The sequence below is a fragment of the Vespula vulgaris genome, chromosome 2 (genome assembly GCF_905475345.1).
Source record: "Vespula vulgaris chromosome 2, iyVesVulg1.1, whole genome shotgun sequence".
Lineage (NCBI taxonomy): Eukaryota > Metazoa > Arthropoda > Insecta > Hymenoptera > Vespidae > Vespula > Vespula vulgaris.
Window position 1 is genome coordinate 772,070 of NC_066587.1, and position 20,000 is coordinate 792,069.

Here is a 20,000-nt window from a genome sequence, read left to right on the forward strand (position 1 = left end):
AATATTTCAATGCTTTTACCTGACCGTATAGAAACATTCTCGTTGCATTTGTTTTCTATAAACAATGTATATATATATGCACACGTAGTATATATAATGCATTTAAAATGTATATATATATATATGTGTGTGTGTGTGTGTGTGTGTGTGTATGTGTATATGAATGTTTAAAAGCGAGACGACATTTCTTGCTCGTTAACGTTTCCGCATCGTTCCAAGCTGAAAGGTTTTGATCTTTTGCAAATTTTCATTATTTTATTTGTCCGAAAGAGAGAAAGAGAGAGAGAGAGAGAGAGAGAGAGAGAGAGAGAGAGAGAAGAACATTTTTTTTAAGTTCTTTTTTCTTTTTTAAGAAATTTTTTTCTTCTTTCCATTTATTGGATACTCCGACACAGTGTTTCTCAAAGTTTCATACGCGTTGTCCTTTGAGGAATTATTAATACAAAATTTAACACATATATACATGCTTATATACATATTTATATATATATATATGTGTGTGTATATATTTATGTTTTATTTTATTCCCATTGTTACATTATAATTATAATGTTATTCATTTATTTGTATATGAGAGATGCGTCAGTTATACACACATCTTCAAGTAGTAAATGAAGCTTAAAAGTTTGAGAAACACTGCTGAAGCATATCCGATGATTCTCTACGAGTTAGTCAGAGTCGATAGAGAGAGAGAGAGAGAGAGAGAGAGAGGAAGAGAGAAAATGTAAATGTAAATCGAGTTAGGAATTCCTCTTTAATGGGGGTGACGTTAGAAGAGATATTTTTTCAACGTAATAGCGTAGGACCCCCTTTCAGAAGAAAGCCGGTACAAACGAAATTAAGGGACGAAAATTATTTGCTAAAGGCAATGGAAGGAAGACTTGGTAATATCTTTAACCAACGTCAGGTTGCTCGATATATATATATATATATATATATGTATGTATGTATGTATGTATGTATGTATGTATATACATTATATATATATCGAAAATTAAAAAGAAAAAATAATCGGAAATATAAAACCTTTACGTTCTTTTTCTATCCCTTAAAAATGGCGAATGTATAAAAAAGAAAAAAAAAGAAAATATTTGACGGTATACAATCGACGTATATTAAAATATAAAAAATTTTGTCGAAGAAGTTTCCTTAAGTTCGAATTTTCTTTCTTCAATAATTCGACTCGATTCGTTCTTTTCTTTATTTTTGCATTCTAACGATGTTAGAAATTAAGTTAGAAATGAAAAAAATATTCGATTTAACCGAATGGAATTAATCGAACTATAAACCACATCATTAAAGTAATTCCTTTCGTTTCAATCCGACCAATCGATTTTAATTAATCCTCGATATCAATCTTCAAAAAAAAAAAAAAAAAGAAACAAACAGACGAAGAAAAAAAATAAACATTAAATAAATAAAAAAATATATATATACACATATATATTCGAGTGAATCGAATTGAAGAAGGATCTGGAAAGGAATAAAAATGATTGAAAGGAACCGCAATTAAGGTGAATTCGTTTTCTTATGGGACAGTTCGGTCCCTGTCGATCGTCGATTTGGTAAATTGATTCGACGAACCATGAAGAAAGAGAACGTAGTATGCGAGACATAAAGAGAAAAGAGAGAAAAGAGAGAGAGAGAGAAAAGAGAGAGAGAGAGAGAGAAGAGAGAAAAAAGAAAGAGAGAGACGGTTGGTCCATCCAAAGAATCCCTTGACTCTTTTCTTCTTTTTTTGTCGGTTTCATGGAGGCTCGCTCGCCCATACTACGAACGGGGAGAAACAATGGCGAAGAGATGGCGGAAGCTCTGCCAACAAAAGGGGGATGATACTCGAGAGACAAAGCTCGCGAGGGGTTGGTGGATGATTTAATTAGTTAATTGTGCGTCATTCATCCGTCTATTCATCCCCTTTCGCCCTTCTCCTGTGCACCATCGTCACCACCATCGCCATACCGTTACCATGGTAACTCCGCGTCGACTTATACTCCGTTTAAACGAGCTATTTCGTGACAAAGATACTTTCACGTGTTATCTCTCATCTTTATCTTTATCTTTATCTTTTTCTCTCTTTAGCTTCGTCTCTCTCTCTCTCTCTCTCTCTCTCTCTCTTTTTTCTCTCTTTCTCTTTCTGTTGGTCTCTTAGGAAAATTAGTTTCTAAGAGTAAGCTGAACATTTTCTTCAAAGTCTTATTCGTGTAATTATTAATTACGTGCTATTTTTATGCAAACATATCTTTTAATATCTATCATCCAGATAGTTGGAAAATTTTCTTCAGTCTTTTATATTTATGTGTGTGTGTGTGTGTGTGTGTGATAATTATTAACATCATATATTTTTATTCTTATAGTATTATTTTTTAAAATAATAATTTTTAATCTACGATCTATGTAACATCTATGTACAATACATGTAGATAAAATTACAATATTAAATAACTAAAACATCCATTGTACTTACCTGATTCATATAAAAATATATCTACGAATATATCGCTTCTAACTGTCGAACTAATTAAGTGCGATGAATTATCGATAATATTTAATCGATAATCTCATACAATCAAATTTTTCACGTTCTTTCACTTTCTTCGACTAGGTATGTATATATATATATATATATATATATATATGCACGTATGTATGTATGTATATATCTTTCGTGCGACATATGGTGTACCGATTGTGGCGGATTACTCCTATTTGTCTAGGATTTCGAGTATTCCTATTAATTCGAGCCGCGGTTCGGTGTACCGACCGTAGTTCTCCGGTCTACGACGACGATAGCCAACCAATCGCTTTTACGATCGGTTATAAAAAAAAAGGAAGAAAGAAAAAAACAGAAAAGCAAAAAATATATAGCTACATTATGATCGACAAAATTATATTGAACTTGTACTTAGTTATCTGGATCGTTAGTAATAAAATTATTCTTTGATCAAAAACGAAAATAAAAATTTAGAGCTGTGATCCTTGACTCCTTTTCTCTCTCTCTCTCTCTACATATATATATATAAATAAATAAATATATATATATATATAGATATGTATATATAAAAGAAGATAGGAGAAGGGATGAAAAAAACCTCCCCTCCTAAAAACGATTCGATTCACAGATTTCGAGAACGGCCGACGGGAAAGCTATGAAATATTTTATGGTACGTGAATGTAACGCGGCAAGCAATCGGATTATTTCGGCTGTCGAAACTTTTTAACCTAAAACCCATCAGCGGAGTTTCGAATAAACCAAATCACAAATCAGAGTTTCTCATTCCCGAGAAGAGAATGGTGGAGGATGAGGAGCAAGAGATGGAAGAGGAAGAGGCGGAGGAGGAGAATGAAGAGGATGAGGAGGATGAGGAGAATGAAGAGGAGGAGAGGTTTCGACTCATTCGATGGCAAACTTTCAACGCCTGGACCATTCACAGTTCGATGTTATCCCGGATCGACCGAAATTAAAGCTTCTATCGATGGGCTAAAAGCGGTGGCTAGCGTCACCAGGTTGGAGAGGGTGGTAGGAGGAAGAGAATGAGGAGGATAGAGGAGGGTAAAGCGAGAGAGAGAGAGAGAGAGAGAGAGAGAGAGAGAGAGAGAGAGAGAGAGAGAGAGGAGAGGGGAACAGGAAACGGAGAAGGGAGAATCGGCAAATTCGCTGGTCCACGAGTGCACGTACGGAACGTATAGTTGACTATATACATATATATATATGTGTGTATATATATATATATCTCTATCTATCTATGTATATATGTAGATATATATCGGAAGCAGTAGCATCAGTCTACCTGCCTATAGGCGTATAGGTGGTAATGGTGTTTCTGAATTAGCTGCCAGCTAGTTTGGCCGTCCGCAAGCAAACAGATCTTGGTTAGCCGATGTGTAACATCCCGCGTTCGCTCAAACGCGCTATCGTCTATCTATATGCTCGCTCTACCAAACATATACCTACCGATGTAGTTACTACATTCTCGGATAGTAAGAGTACTCGTGAAAATATTTTACTATTAAATGCATACATTCATACATACATGCATGCATACATACATACATACATACATGTATGCATCTCGTATATCACGTATCAAGAAAAAAGCAAACGAAAAAGAACAGACAAGAGTTGAGATTATTACATCGACCGAGGGATTCTATACGAGGATAAAAAGGATCGATACTGATCGGTCTGTCATAAGGACGATATGAAAAAAAGTAAAAAGAAAAAAAGAAATAGAAGAAGAAAAAGGGGTGGGAGAAAGATAAAGAGGTTCGAAGAAAAGTAGCTTGAAACATCGATGGGTTAGGACGTGCGAAGGGTGAAGAGGTAGCAGAGGGTAGATCGAGAGAAATAGGAAAGAAGAGGAATAAGACAAAGAAGAAGAAGAAGAAGAAGAAGAAGAAGAAAGGCCCGCTGCCATTTGGTGGTACACACGGCAAGAATAAGAAGTAACATAGCGGATGTTTATGGCGTGATTTGTGGCAGACTTGCGAGCCCCGGAGTTTGGGATTAAATTCAGCCATTTCGGGGTAAGGAAAATAGCCTGATAAAAGTTGGCCAACTTTTATCCCTTCCCTACTTTCCCTCCCCCTCTCTCTCTCTCTCTGTCTGTCTGTCTGTCTATCTGTCTCACCCTCAGTCTCACTCTTTCTCTCTCTCGGTCTCACTATTTCTCTCTCTTTCGTCTATCAGAATGGGTAAGAAAAAAAGAAAGATAGAAAGAAGGAAAGAAGGAAGGAAGAAACGAAGGATGGTGGCGTCTCTTTGTAGGAATAAGAGAAAAGAAGAGAAGAGAGGAGAAGAGAAGAGAAGAGAAGAGAAGAGAAGAGAGGACTAGAGAGGAATGAACGAGAGTAGGAAGAGGTGGAGATATCGTGGAGCGTTGCTCCGCTCGGCTAGATTCGTTTAGTTCGTATCTGAGGGGCAGATAATTCGGGGGCGGGACATGCTAGGGGCTAGGGGATCGCAGGCGGAGCTTCTGGCACCACAGACGCGCGTTGGAAGCTATAGGAGGGCGTAAGAGAGAGACGGACGTCTCGTAGATCGGAAGGGGTGAGAATAGAAAGAGAGAGAGAGAGAGATGGTATGGGTGGGGGTGTGCGAGGAGGGATAAACGCGCACACGGACGCAAACCAAGTCGTTAGCAACCCCTTCGCTTTTCCTGCCTGCGGAAGCCGACTCGCTGCTACTCGGTTAGAGGTATACACGCCGATTTAGGACGGTAATTCCAATTTGCAATTCGCTATTGGGTAATTGCTGTCCATTAGAGGGTGGCCATTTTCGGTTCCGACGTGGATACCCTAGCTTGCAGACTACCTACCACCTATATCTTTCTCTGTCTCTGTCTCTGTCTCTTTCTCTTTCTCTTTCCCTTACTCTATCTATCCCGTTTGTATCTCCTTGTTGGAAGAAAGAACTGTAAAGAACAAAGGAAATCCCGTTAATGCGTGAATTTCCGATCTGTCGATCGACTCGATCATCGTTATCTATAATAATGTTATCTATACATTTAAAGATGGATGGCTTCGTTCACTTGCTTTTTTCTTTTTCTTTTTTTTCTTTTCTCTCTTTCTTTTGATAATCTTTTTCTCTTTTCCCTTTTGTTTCCCCTTTTTCTCTCATCGAAAGATAGGATGAAAAGAAATGAGGAATAAAAAGGAAAGTGTGGCTCTAGTCGTCGGCAACGGAATCGGAGTAATTAGCTTTAATTAAGCGAACCCTTCGGGCAGGAGTTAACGAGGGTAGTTACTCGTTAGTCCGAGAGATACCCGGTGCGATTCCTCGTTCCTTTGTAATAAAAAGAGAGAGAGAGAGAGAAATAGAGAGACAGGCAGCCAGACAGACAGACAAACAGACAGATAGACAGAGAGACGGAGAATTTGTCGTTCGCAAAAAAAGCTTTCGCGTCACATTGGAACAATTAACTTTCCCTATCCTCTCTCCCACCCCTTTCTCTCTCTCTCTCTCTCTCTCTCTCTCTCTCTCTCTCTGTACATGTTCATCTTAAAGTTCATTAGATTCAATCATAGACGAAGAATTACATAATTTTTTTTTTCTTTACTCTTTCGAGAAACAGCAAGAGAAAGAAAAAAGACAAATAAAGAGAAGAAAGAAAAAATAAAGAAGAAAAAGGAAAAGAGAGGGGAAGAAGAAGAAAGAAACTCTATGAAAGAACGATATTACATTCATACGTTATTTCTTTTTTTCTTTTTGTTCCTTCGACGAGGGGTTGCAATTTTGTCGAAGGGTAAAGATATACACCTATCTATACGGATAGGAGAGAAAAGGTATATAACAGAGGGTGGTCGCTTTAAGTAGAGATAATGGCCGGTGTTTACCGCCGTGATGATCGCGCACGATTTTAGGGGGTGCCAAACGGCGGCGGCGACGCCGTTGACGTCGGAGAAGCGGTATGAAGCGGCATGAAGCGGCTAATGGATGCCCAAATAAATTAAATTATCATGATAAAGGTTACGTCGAAACGAACGTGGTCGTCACCTTGTATGCGTGCGTGTAAGTCTCTCTCTCTCTCTCTCTCTCTCTCTCTCTGTACGTGTGTGTTAAGTGCGTGTGAGCGTACCGAACACTGCACATCGACAGTGTACATCTCGGGGTTCTAGATATAAGAGCGTCAATGGTGATTGTCCACTCGATAAAAGCCACCCTCCTTGTTTACCAACATCTGTCACGGTTTTGCTCACCATTCTACATCTCCCCACTCTTCCTCCCCCCACCCCTCCATCTTTATTTCTTCTCTCTATTCCTTTCGTAGCTTTTTATTTCTCTCGGAACTCCAGGCCCAACTCCTCGAAATCTAAGTAAGTACTCACTTACCTTCCTTCACGTAAGTAAAGGATCCGAAAAAGGTGTCCCTCTCTCGCTCATTGGTCCTTTCCTTAATATCTACAATACTACGATTGGTCCAACACGATCTTTAACTCGTTTTACTCGTTCCACTTTACTCGAGATTATTTATTTTACCTCCGGCTGTTTGTAGTTAGTTAGCGTCATAGTTAACGCTTACCACCCCAAGAACGTGACCGGACCTTATGTCACTTGGTTTTCGACCCTCTTTCGGAATAGGGATTCTCTATCTCTTTCTCTTTCTCTTTCTCTTTCTCTTTCTCTCTCTCTCTCTCGATCTCGATCTCGAGCTTGGTTTTTCTCTTGATCTCTTTCTCACACTCTCTATTATAAATTCATATTTATGAATATTATTATTCGCCTTTAAGGGATCATCTTTTAGCACTACTTTTTATTTAGGATTATTATTATTTTCAAATTACGATCGTGTTTTTATTTTTATTTAGGATTCTATTATTTTTTAAGACTTCATTTTTTAAGAGTCTGTAATTTTTTTTTCTTCCTTTCTCCTTTTGACGCAATAATTTTCCTTTTTTCCTTTTTTTTTGTTGTTGTATTTGTGACTCTCCGATCGATGTCACAGATCGGTGAATTATCGAGAACGAAATTTGTCAACTAAAGACATAAAAATAAATCATGACGAGAGGTGGGGAATAGGTGGAGGAGGAAGAGGAGGAGGAGAGGGTGGAGTAAGAGGGGGAGAAGAAGAGAGCACTAGGATGCAACACGCACGAAATAATAATCGTCCCGATAGTATTTACGAGGGGAAGGGAAATCATCATTGGGTTCGCCATATGTGCACCACGGGGGGTAAACCGCCCCTTTTCGCGAGACGATAAATATTCGGCTAAATGCTACCATGTTAAATACCAACGAGCATCAAATGTCCTGGTGGATATGAAAAGAGTGGTCCTTGGTTGATGTTCTCACATTTTGTGTGTTGAATCCTTTTATGTATGTACATATGTGTGTGTACGTATATATGTATGTATAAAATTTTACACTATCGTATAAACATATGACATTTTTCTAAGATAAAAGCAAGAAAAGGAGAAAAGGAAGATTAATAGAAAAAGAAATTTCACAAAGAAAAAGAAACAAATTAAATTCGTTTTGATTATTCGAGATTTTTTTCAGCAGTCAAAATACACTTACGCTTGCGAACCATTAAAGAACAAGAGAGAGAGAGAGAGAGAGAGAGAGAGAGAGAGAGAGAGAGAGAGAGAGAAGAAAGAAAAGAAAAAAAGAAAAAGGAAACTCGTGAAAGTAAATTTGATTTTAAATTACAATATGATTTAATTTAGGAGATTTCCACGAGGACGTAACGACCGACGAAGCATCGAAAAATTATGGATTCGATCGATCGATAAAATATTCATTAGGAATAAAATCATTAGAATTAAGAACTTCTAGGTCGGTGATCGAACGAATGGATTTATATTAGAACGATCGTATCACACGGACGAATGTGTCGTTTATTTTTCTATCGGCCGTAAAATTGGGCAAAGCTCCGTATCAAAACGTGTCTCCCCTTTTCGTACCTACATATGTATACCTATGTATATATATATGTGTGTGTAAATGTGTGTATATATATATACATATAATATGTAGGTAGTACCTGCTCGCAATATCTCGACGGTTAAGTGAATCACACGCTAATCCGAATGCGCTCGCCTAAACGATGCCATGTGTACAAACACTGACAGTCGGTGACGCACTTGCCAGTTAAGTTTCGGGGGTGCTTAAGCCAGTGACGCAAAGTTCCTGACAAATCGCGTGAGATTAGGATGACACGAGAAATCTGCTCTCTCTGTCTCTCTCTCTCTCTCTCTTTCGTAGTTTCCACACTCGTTTTCAATTTGTTCTCTTCGAACTTTCAAAGATATTCACTCGAATCTCAAATTTCATTAAGGATTCATAAAATATGTTGATTAATTAATTTCTTCATGTCGTAGAATAAAACAAAAAGAAAAAGGAAATATAATATATACATATATGTATATATTATTTAATTATAATAATATAAATTAGATTAAAAGATTCTAAATATTCTACGCCAATGTATTTCTCTCCCCTCCTACCCACCCTCATCCCCTCCTCGATTACTATAAGTCTGGGATACGGTTTCTGAGCAGCAAGAGTCGTTGGTAGAGCTAATTGTAGGGGCGGTGGCGTTTCCACCCTAACGTCTAACCCCAAATCATCGCTCCGTAATCCATAGGGATTTACACTCGCGATAATTGCATTAGCATTCGATGATTTCCAATGGATCGTACTGGCTAATGAAATGATTATCGTTGCTCCGGTAACGATCGATGAGAATTATCGATGGGGTCCGGTCCGGTCGTGATCATCCCATAGATTACGACCAATTTCGTATATTACGAATCGAATTTATAATTATCATTCATTTTACGATGAACTCATCGATCGATCGATCAATAGATCGATACCTATCGATATTATATCGTGTATCGTGCTGGTATCATGCTCGTATCATGCTCGTATCGCACAACAGCTTTTAAAAATATCATTCGCGAATTTATTAAAATTTGACGTTCCGAGAAATGATATTTAATATATATATATAGATACACATACAAAAAGACTTATCTTATATCTACTCGGTATGTATCGATATATATATTTATATATATATTACACACATACACGTACATATATATATATATATCCATTTCTAATCTCTAATCGAGAGTTCTAATCGCAAATCGATGTTATTCTTTATTTTTCTCTTAATTTTTTTCTTCTTCTTTTTATTTTTCCGTTACATTCTCAACGAACTATCCCCCCGTTTCTTTTTTTTCGAAAGGTTGTGCTGCTCAACACGCGTTACTTGGTAAAACGAGAAGACCTAGGACAGCATTCACGTCCCAACAACTTCTCGAATTGGAAAAGCAATTTCGTCAGAACAAGTATCTGAGCAGACCGAAGAGGTTCGAAGTAGCGACATCGTTGATGCTGACCGAAACTCAGGTAAGTTTAGTTTAAGAAATAAGGACGATGATGGATCGGAGGGAAGGGAGGGGGTAAATGGGTTAGGTAAGGAAAAAAGGGGAAGGGAGATGAGAGGAGAACCTAATGTTAAAGATCGTTTCATCCAAACAATACCTATACTCTTTATCTATTTTAATCTTGAACAATGTAACGCGATGAACGTCAATGAATCATCGTGGAAATAACGTAGACTTGTCGTCTTCGATATTCGTGGAAAAAAAATTGTCTAACGATCTTTTTTTCTCTTTTTCTTTTTTTCTTTTTGAAACAACTATATCGGTACGACGATCTTACGAGTGAAACGAAGATACGACCGATTAAATTCTATTTATATCAATTATTTATTACGCACATCAATACCTGTTATTGATATTATATTATCTATAAATTGACGTTGTTAACAATTCATGTTCTTTTCTTTTATTTTATTTTTTTGGTTCTTCTCTTTTCCTTTCTTTTGTTTTCTTTTCAATTAGATTTCCACGATGACAAATACCAATCGTTTCCGATTTTTTCATCGGGTAAAATTAAATTGTTAATTTCTTTTTGAAGTGTTTAATTGAAAATGAAGATATGAATCAGGAGGGGGTGGGATAGGGAGATTTGCACTATTTATAAATCGATGGTGTTAATTATTTTCTTTTTTTTTTTTTTTTTTTGCTCTTTTTTCTTATCGAGAATGAAATTCTATTGATATTATTTGTAGTTAATAGAAATTGTCATCGTCACATAATTCGTAAATCGATAGTGTTAACGATTCTTTTATCTCCTCTTTTTCTTTCGTCAATTAAATTCCATTTCAATTATTTGTAGTTAATAGAAATTGTCATTGTCGTATCATTCGTAAATCATTGTAAATTTTTGTTTCTCGTAAATTAAATTCAATTTATGATCCCAAAATCGATGATCATAATAATTCCTTTTTTCTCTTCTTTTTCAATGTCAATTAAATCCTGATCATATTATTAATAATCAAACAAAAATTATCTATACGAATTATTATTTCGATTATCTATAAAAATCGATCTCACTTGCATTTTTTCATTTTCTATACAAAAAATAACTCCCTGACGAAATCGTCATGTCGTCACATTTTCCCTATCAATAAAATTTCAATCATTATTATTAATACTTAACAAAAGACACGTCTGTACGATTATTATTTTAATTATATCGTTAACGATCATCCCCTCCTCTGCGTACTTCCCTCCGTTTTTTATTTCCTTCTCTATGAACCATAATATCACATTCTCAAAGTTGACAAATCATTTTTGATTTTTACATCGGGATTGATTTTCGTACGATTATTATTTCGATTATTTTAATTAAGCCGTTAACGATTCTCCCTCTCCCTCTCCCTCTTTCCACCTCCCTCTGTTTTTCTATTTCCTTCTCCATAAACCATACATTAAATCCTCAACGAATTTTTGATTTTTGAGTAAGGGATAAAGTGTAAATTCCTTTCGAAGTTGTTGGATTTCCAACGATGGAAGATTGAGCGACATTGAGGCGGTAAATACGGGGAATATGGAAATACGTGGGACGTCGATGGTAACGATGAACGGGCAAGAGAGAACGAGATAAAGGAGAAAGATCAAGAGAATAAAGAAGGAGAAAGAGAAGTAGAAGTAGAAGTAGAAGTAGAAGTAGAAGTAGCAGAAGTAGAAGGAGAAATAGAAGGAAAGAGAAAAGAGTTTGAAAGAGAGGAAGAAAGAGAAACAGATATATATATACATATACATATATATATATATATAGAGAGAGAGAGAGATAGAGAGATAGATAGATAGATAGAGATAGATAGATAGAGAAAGAGAGAGAGAGAGAGAGAGATGGGAAAAAGGACCCTTGAGGGAAATCCTAGGAATAATCCCTACGTAGCCTGCTCACTCGCGAGACACCGACTCTTACTCTCCCTTCACGCGAATCTCTCTCTCTCTTTCTCTCTCTTTCTCTTTCTCTCTCTTTCTCTCTCTTTCTCTCTCTCTCTCTCACATAGTTCAACAACTTAAACATAACTCCGAAGCTTACGAGCTCTGACGGATCGCTCGGCAAACAGACGCGAAAGTCTGAGTTATGGGTCGGGCTCAGTCCCTGATTTGTTTCGATATTTTACCGATTCTCTCCACTTCCGAACCTCTCTTCCAACCTTCGAACGTCGTCGTCGTCGTCGTCGGCGTCGGCGTCGGCGTCGGCGTCGACGTCGGTGGCGTCGTAACACTCAACACCCCTTCTTCTTCTCTCTACCTTCTTCGTCTAACCCATTCCAATCATTTGATACACGGCTCTTACTCTTTCTAATCTTTATTTCTTCTTCTTCTTCTTCTTCTTGTAATTCTTCTTTTTCTTTTCTTTTTTTCTTTTGAATTTACACCTCTTTTTTTTTCTTGTATATTTATATATCGTAGATATAATCGGTTTTTTATTTTGATCGGGTAACGCAGACGTTGATGTTTTTAATTGGGAAGTGTAATTTTTCTTTTTTAGCGCATTTAGTATGTGTATTTGTATATGTAGATATTTTTAATTTATTATAATTCTTTTTTTTATTGCATATAGTATGTATGTATATACATGTAGATATTTTTAATTAGTTATAATTTTTTTCAATCGCATATAGTGAGTATATATATATATATATATATATATATATATATATACACATGTATACATTATTTTTAATCATATAACGTGTATGTATGTGTGTGTATGTGTGTATGTGTTTGATTTTGTTAGTTAAAAATAGAATACAAAAAGATGTAACTTCTTTCGAAATTTGATATACATGACGTAATACGTATAAGACGTAAAAAATTGTTATTACTATTATCTTCTTTTTCTAATACCTCGGATCGTTCGGAAATATAGATAATTAATTTATCAATCTAATTGATCAAAACGGTTATCCGTCAGTGTTCCAAAAAAAAAAAAAAAGAAAAATAAAGAACCATTTTATGTTTTGATCAAGATTTATATTCAATGATCGATATCAATGATATTTTAATTGATTAATTTAAAAAAAATATATATATATAAGATCTACATTTGTGTGCGTTTACTGGCATCGAAATTTCTCTATCTTTTGTTAATAATAATTTCATTTTCACGAAGGTGGAATTTATATAGAAAAGAAAAAAAAAGGAAAAAAAAAGATAAAAAGAGGAAGGAAACACATAGACATTTCGTAATAAAATCGTTCGGAATCAAGATTCGAGAAATATTAGGGTGAAATTCTTTTCCATTTGTATTCGTACGAGCACAAAATTCGTGAGTTTTCTTTTTTCGGAGGGGTTACCCCTAAAGAAGCTACATGGGAGCATGATATGTTGTCCGAAAGATTTACATCGCTTTCTTACGATTTTACCGAGGGGGTTGAAGGGGAGAGGGGGTGGGTGAGAAAAAAGAAAATCGTGTTACCCTATCACTCTACTTGATTTACGATGTCTCGTCGTGAATATTTTTGTCTATCATATGTACATATATATATATATATATACATTTTATATATATGTATAAATGTGTGTATTTGATTTTTAGAATATAGATATATGCACAAGTAATAATAAAAAAATATTTTTCTATATTAAAAATATTCTATATACAATATATCTTTTTTCTTGTTTTATATAATGTATTAACAATAGATATATATATTTTTTTAATATATATATATATATACACATATACCTATTTGTTTATTTCATAAAAGAATAAATATATAATAACGCATATATATATAATTTTTTTTCCTAATTTTAAATGTGTTAAAAAAAATATATATATATTTTAATTTGATCTAAAGTAAAGATTGAATAAAATTCATACCTTGTTGATTGTTGAGTTAGTCTAATTTCGAGATTTTTATCACGCCTATCCTAACGAATTTCCATGTTTGTGAGTGTGTGCACGTGTATGCTCGAAGCAATTAAAAAATTTCTTATATCGAAAATCGATCGGTCAAAAATAAAGTATTAAGAATAATAATTAACGATAATTCGGTCCTTTATCGTTGTCAACGGAAATACACATATATGCGCGTAGTATACGCATGCACGTACGCACACGCGAAAGAAACTTATCGCCGAATTCTGAAGATTAATACGACAAAGATAAGAAGGTGTGTTATATTTGTTCTCAGAGGGAAAAACAAAAAAAAAAAAGAAAGAAAGAAAAAAAGAAAAGAAAAAAGAAAGAGTTCGGGGGAGAGGGGTGGGAGACGATGATTTTGCGTAACTTTATCTTAAGAGCTCGTTTAATCCGTTAATCCGTTCGATTAAATTGGAATCGATTACAAGGTAAAAGAGAAAGAAAAAAAAAGGAAAGATCAAAAATAAAAAAAAAGAAAGAAGAAAAAAGAGAAAAAAAAAAGAAAAACACACACGAACGTTTTTGTCTCCATTTCAGGTGAAGATCTGGTTCCAAAATCGACGAATGAAATGGAAGAGAAGTAAGAAAGCACAACAGGAGGCACGTGCTAGTGGCAAACTCGAGGATGCTGCTAATACGAAGAATTCCGAGAGAGAGAATACCGGAAGTGACGTATCGGTAACAGCACCGTGCACACCGGAAGAACCCAGGGGAACTTTGCAAGAAACTCAAAGAAACTCGACCGAACTTCAAGAACCTCTTTATCGGCCTTACGTCGTTTAAATAATATTTCGATTTCGAAAAAAGGACTCGATTATATAATGATAAAACATGTTTTATTTATCTTTGTAATCATTGTCTCTTGTGTAAATTCCTAATCTATAGTTTCTTCTCTCTTACGAAAATTATATAATTTCGATACGGACAATTAATTCCAAAGAAAAATTATCGTTGGTAAGGATAATAATATTTTTTTTTTAATTGCTGACAGAGACGCGAATAATGATTTGATAGTTTTATGTTCGAAAGTGAAAGGGAAAAAAGGAAAAATAGAAAAAAATAGATATATAAAAAAACCAAAAAAAAAAAAAGAAGAAAAGAAAAGACAATTACGAGAAGAGAAGAGCGATTTTTTACGACGAAGTATTAATAGAGGAAACGATCAAAAAGTCTCGTGTAAATAAATATAATTCTACTGATTTATATTATCGTCGGTTAAAGAAATGAGAAGGAAAGAGAGAAAAAAAGACAAAAAAAAGTGAGGGAAGCAAAGGAAGGAGGAAGATAAGAAAAAAAGAATAAAGTAAGATAAAACAAATTGTCGATGTAAATATCAAGGATAAATATAAGAAAAGTGAATGAGAGAGTGATCCGAGTGATCTAACATTAAAATTGAATCCTTAATGGAATAATAACTAAACATTGTAAAGCGATTAACTTCTAATACTCTAAAATTAATTTTTTGCGATTTTTTCGCGAGGAAAGTACTTCGATAAGATACGAAATTGATATCAAAGTAAAAAAGATCGTAATAATACGATCGTTTGAGAACACGAATCGAAATGGAGACGTTAAATTCGCGAACGTAGGTATCATTCTGTAAATAAAACAATTGTTTTAGAGATTATTTATTGTGTGTTCGTTCGGCTTGTAAGATAGACATTATTTACGAAATTGTTAACGGAACGAAAATTTGTGGATGTAAGATGTGTAAAGAGATAAAAAGAGATAGATAGAGAGAGAGAGAGAGAGAGAGAGAGAGAGAGAGAGAGAGGGAGAGAGAAAGAGTGGTAGATGATATGTATGTAGGGCACATATACGAAGGATTACATTTATCCGAGTATAAACTTTATTTCAATAATATCCCCGCCACTTATATTATAAAGCGAAATAAGCAAAACCAAAAAAAAAAAAAAATTAAATATAATAAAAATAAAAGTTTAATTAAAAAACGAACGGGAAACGTGTATTTATGATACATATACAGTGTGTGAGTGTAAATATTATTCGTTTATCGTATAAAATAGTGAATACGATGCAGATATCCGATGTAATATCGCGTGAAGTTCCTAAATAAAATTATGAAAATTACGAGGAAAAAAAGAAAAAAAAAAGAGAAAAAAGAAAACAAGAAACTTTATCGCGTCTAATTAATTAAATACATTATATTGTTAATTAAGACATATACATACCTATGTTTCCTTTTAGTTTTCTTATAACACGCCTGAAAATAGGCAACAATTAACACTACATGTATTTCAACAAAATATTGCATACCTGCAGGCATACGATATCCAATACGTTTTTTCTAATTATTTTTCTTATCTTTCTTTATCATTTTAAGTAGGAAATTTTTTGTTTTCAAAAGTGACGATTGAGCTTAAAAATCAAATTATAAAAATTACGACGGAAGAAGATAAGTTTACGATCATCGAATTAAATATATTCTTTTTTTGATTTTACTGTACGCCCGACGATAGACAACAATTTGTACATACGTGTATTTAACGGCGTTGCATATCTACAGGCGTACGATAAACAAAATAAACAATTCTCATCTTCTATCAATCATTTTTAATAATCATTTTATCGTAGAAATTTTAATTTCGAACAATGATTATAATCGATGATTGAATTGATATACGGTTTGTAAATGAGATAGTTGAACCCTTTCAACGGAAGCAAACTCTTTTCAGAGGCAGAGATTTCGTGGAAGCTGGTACGGAATGGCTGAAAAGGTACTCGAAAGAGAGAGATGGATAAATGGTGAGATAGATGGATAGATAGAGAGAGAGAAAGAAAGAAAGAGACACACAGAGAGAAAGAGAGAGAGAGAGAGAGAGAAAGAGACAGAGAGAGGCGAGCATGAGTCTCGCGAGACCGCCCCCTCTATCAGAATTTATGACATGCTAATTCCCAGTTACGAATTCCGCGACATTCCGCGGATGGCTGGATGACGCGTTCACCGAGCGGTAAAAGCCGCTCATTCGGAAAACGTCAACGAAGGAAGGAAGGAAGGAAGGAAGGAAGGAAGGAATGGAAAAGAGGAGAAAAGTCATATTTGACGAACGCGTAGCTCGATGTCATAGTCGTGCCTCGTGTTCCACGATTCACCTCAATAAAGAAATAAATAGATGGATATATATTTAGATAGATAGATAGATAGATTGATTGATTGATTGATTGATTGATATATTATTTATTTATTGTAATGAACAAGTGTAAGAAAAAAGTTTCTCCTCTTTCTTTTCTTCTTCTTCTACTTCTTCTTCTTCTTCTTTCTCTTTTTCCTTTTCTTTCTTCTTTTTTCTTTTCTTGTTTTTCTCTTACAGAAGATAACAAAACGGAAAAAAGAAAAGGAGGAAAAAGACAAGAAATAAATTCTTTGCAAATAAATCAGAAAGATTTCGAGAACGTTACGATTTGATAAAAGTACAATGGAAGAATTTGGCCGTTATGTTAATATGGAAAATCGTTATGGATAAAACTGCTCGCTACGTTCGACGTGAAAGAAGCTTTACTCGGCCATTTTCTTTTTCCACCACGTAAACGTGGGATATGGCCGAGTGCCAGGACTCGTTCTGGAAATCGTCCTACCTACTGCCAGACACAATCCTGAATTTTTCCTTGGAAATAATCACGCCGGGAGTAAAACGCTCCAACTGCTCTCGCCACGGATTTCACAATGATTCGATTCACCAAATTCTCTCTCTCTCTCTCTCTCTCTCTCTCCCTCTCTTTCTCTCTCTTTCTCTTTTTGTTTCTCATTCCTTTTTTCTCGTTTTTTACGACGACTCGTTATTCGATTCAGAAAAATGACCGTTTGCATTTCGTAAGTGCATTCGATCTTTATTTCCTCGACGGAGAGATTTTTAAAGTATTTACGTACGTACGTCGAAATATGCGATAGAAATTCTTGATATAATTCGACGATCATTTCAAGAATCTCATTGGTCCTTTCGTGGAAGGAAAAAGATTGGATAAAAGAAAAAAGGAAGGAAGAAAGAGAGAAAAAAACAGCAAAAGAATCATTTTCGACGATAGAAATAACAGAGAAGAACGAGTAGAGAACAATGACCTCGCAAATCTAAGATAAGAAATAGAAATACAAATAAAAATAAAAATAGAAATAAAAGAAGAAGAAGAAGAAGAAGAAGAAGAACAAGAGTGAGAACAAGAGAATGAAAGAATGAAATAATGAAAGAAAGAACGAAAGAAAAGATGAAAGAAAGAAAGAAAGAAAGAAAGAAAGAAAGAAAGAAAGAAAAAGGGAAGAGTAAGGAGAGAAGGAGAAATAGAGTGAGAAGCTAACGTAGACGAAGCACGGAGGTGGAACACTCATGTTTATATGCATTGTATTGCTAAAACCCTTTTAACCGAATTACATTTAGCGATTCCAGTGCTGCTTCCGTGTCTGCGTTATACCCCCTCATCTCTATCTCTCTTTTTCTCTCCGTCTAACGCGATCGTTTCCCCCCTACCTGTACCCCTACTACTTCCTCAGCTTTTCCACTCCTTCTCGCTTACCAGGAAGGCAAGCAGGCAAGCTAGCAAGCAAGCAAGCAAGCAGGCAAGCAAGCAAGCAGGCAAGCAAGCAAGTAGGCAAGCAAGCAGGCAAGCAAGCAAGCAAGCAGGCAAGGAATGAAGGAAGAAAGGAGACTCAGGGTTGCTCGGTCGTTTGAGTGTGAGTCAGTCGTTCGAAGATCTCTCATGATGGTATTGGTGTTGGTTGTGATGGTGGAGGTGGAATAGGTAGGATAGGAGGGAGCGAAAAGGATAGGAGAGGAGAGGGCTGCTAGAAAAGCGATGGGGACTGGGGATTCCAGAGACGTGGAACGGCATCTCTGAATTCCTGATTCTCTTGGTAAACAAGTGCTTGGGTGATTCACTGCTTGTTCACTCCTATCGGCCGTCGTTTGTTTCTAGACGCCATTGCGTTCTACGATTCTACCTCGTTTTACGGTCTAATGGATTTTCGGGGCTAACGGAGCATCTCACGCAGCCTGGAACTTTCTCTTCCCCTTCCTTTCTTCCCCTACCTTTCGTTTCTTCATCTATCTATCTATCTATCTATCTATCTATCTTTCTGTCTATATATATATATATATATATATATATGTTTCTCTTGCTCGATACAAGGTACCTATTATTCCGCGAAATTTCACAGTACAACTTACGATAACTTTTGGGATATCTTCTATCGGAATAAGTCTTTATATCCCGTATATATATATATGTGTGTGTCTATAGGATTGGCCTCGTTTTTTATATCGATTATTTCCAAGAAATTGGTGTTTCTACTTCTTGGCAGAGAATACGAAATGAAAGAAATTAGGAATGAAAGAATGGAAAAAAGGGGAAAACGAAAATATGAAAAAAGAATATTTCATCGTCGATGAAGCCAGGAAGGTGACGAAACATTGTTACAGCCCTGACTTGGCTCGCGCACATTTCGCGGCAGAGTTCGTCATTAGCGCTAACAAGATTAGCCTGAGGCTGGTGGGGGTGGGTGTTTGGCACCCTCCTTCTATCCTTCTCCTTCTCATCCAAGTAAGTAACTACGTGCACGTGAATTTTCTCTCTCTCTCTCTCTCTCTCTCTCTCTTTCTCACACACACACATACACACATACATCCACGTATACACACGTTACACATATGTGTGTGTGTATATAGTATATAGTATAGTATAGTAGAGCTAGCATGGCCATAGTCTGGTCCTCCTTAGAACACAAGTGGGGATAATAAGATCTGCGACAATCAACTCCAACGACGAGACTGGGGGACCAAGGACGACAGAGAGAGAGAGAGAGAGAGAGAGAGAGAGAGAGAGAGAGAGAGAGAGAGAGCAGGCCAAGGAGCTTTTCAACGAGCTTCTCGACGAGCTTTCATGCGACGTTCGTCACGTTACGTCCACCTCTTAGTGTCTCCTCCTCCTCCTATCCTTCGACCACGTTTCCTAGTCTTCTCCAACAGAGAGAAAGAGAGAGAGAGAGAGAGAGAGAGAGAGAGAGAGGGAGAACTTTCCTTTCTATTTACTAATTCTCCAGCTACTCTTCTCTAACGTTTCTCGAACGATCGATGATCCCTCACATCCTTTAGCAGCAGACATATTTAATTCGAGTGGTCCTCGTCGAACGGTTACAAAGAATCATGCCAAAAAACTTGATCCATATATTCGACCTTTGTAACGTTGCCTGTATCAAAATGGATATGTCTAATAAATTTCTCTTACCATTAAATAATTTTCCACGTTA

General features: G+C 35.9%; 1 protein-coding gene across 1 annotated transcript in view; it reads left to right on the plus strand.

Moving 5' to 3' along the window:
* Positions 1 to 14,596, plus strand: part of LOC127073119 (uncharacterized) — a 21,273-nt gene extending 6,677 nt beyond the window's left edge. Inside the window, exons 2-3 of the mRNA XM_051014218.1 lie at positions 9,693 to 9,856; positions 14,282 to 14,596. Coding sequence (XP_050870175.1) covers positions 9,693 to 9,856; positions 14,282 to 14,527 — 410 coding nt within the window. The 3' untranslated portion in view covers positions 14,528 to 14,596. The remainder of the gene's footprint in view (positions 1 to 9,692; positions 9,857 to 14,281) is intronic.
* The last annotated feature ends 5,404 nt before the right edge of the window (positions 14,597 to 20,000 follow it).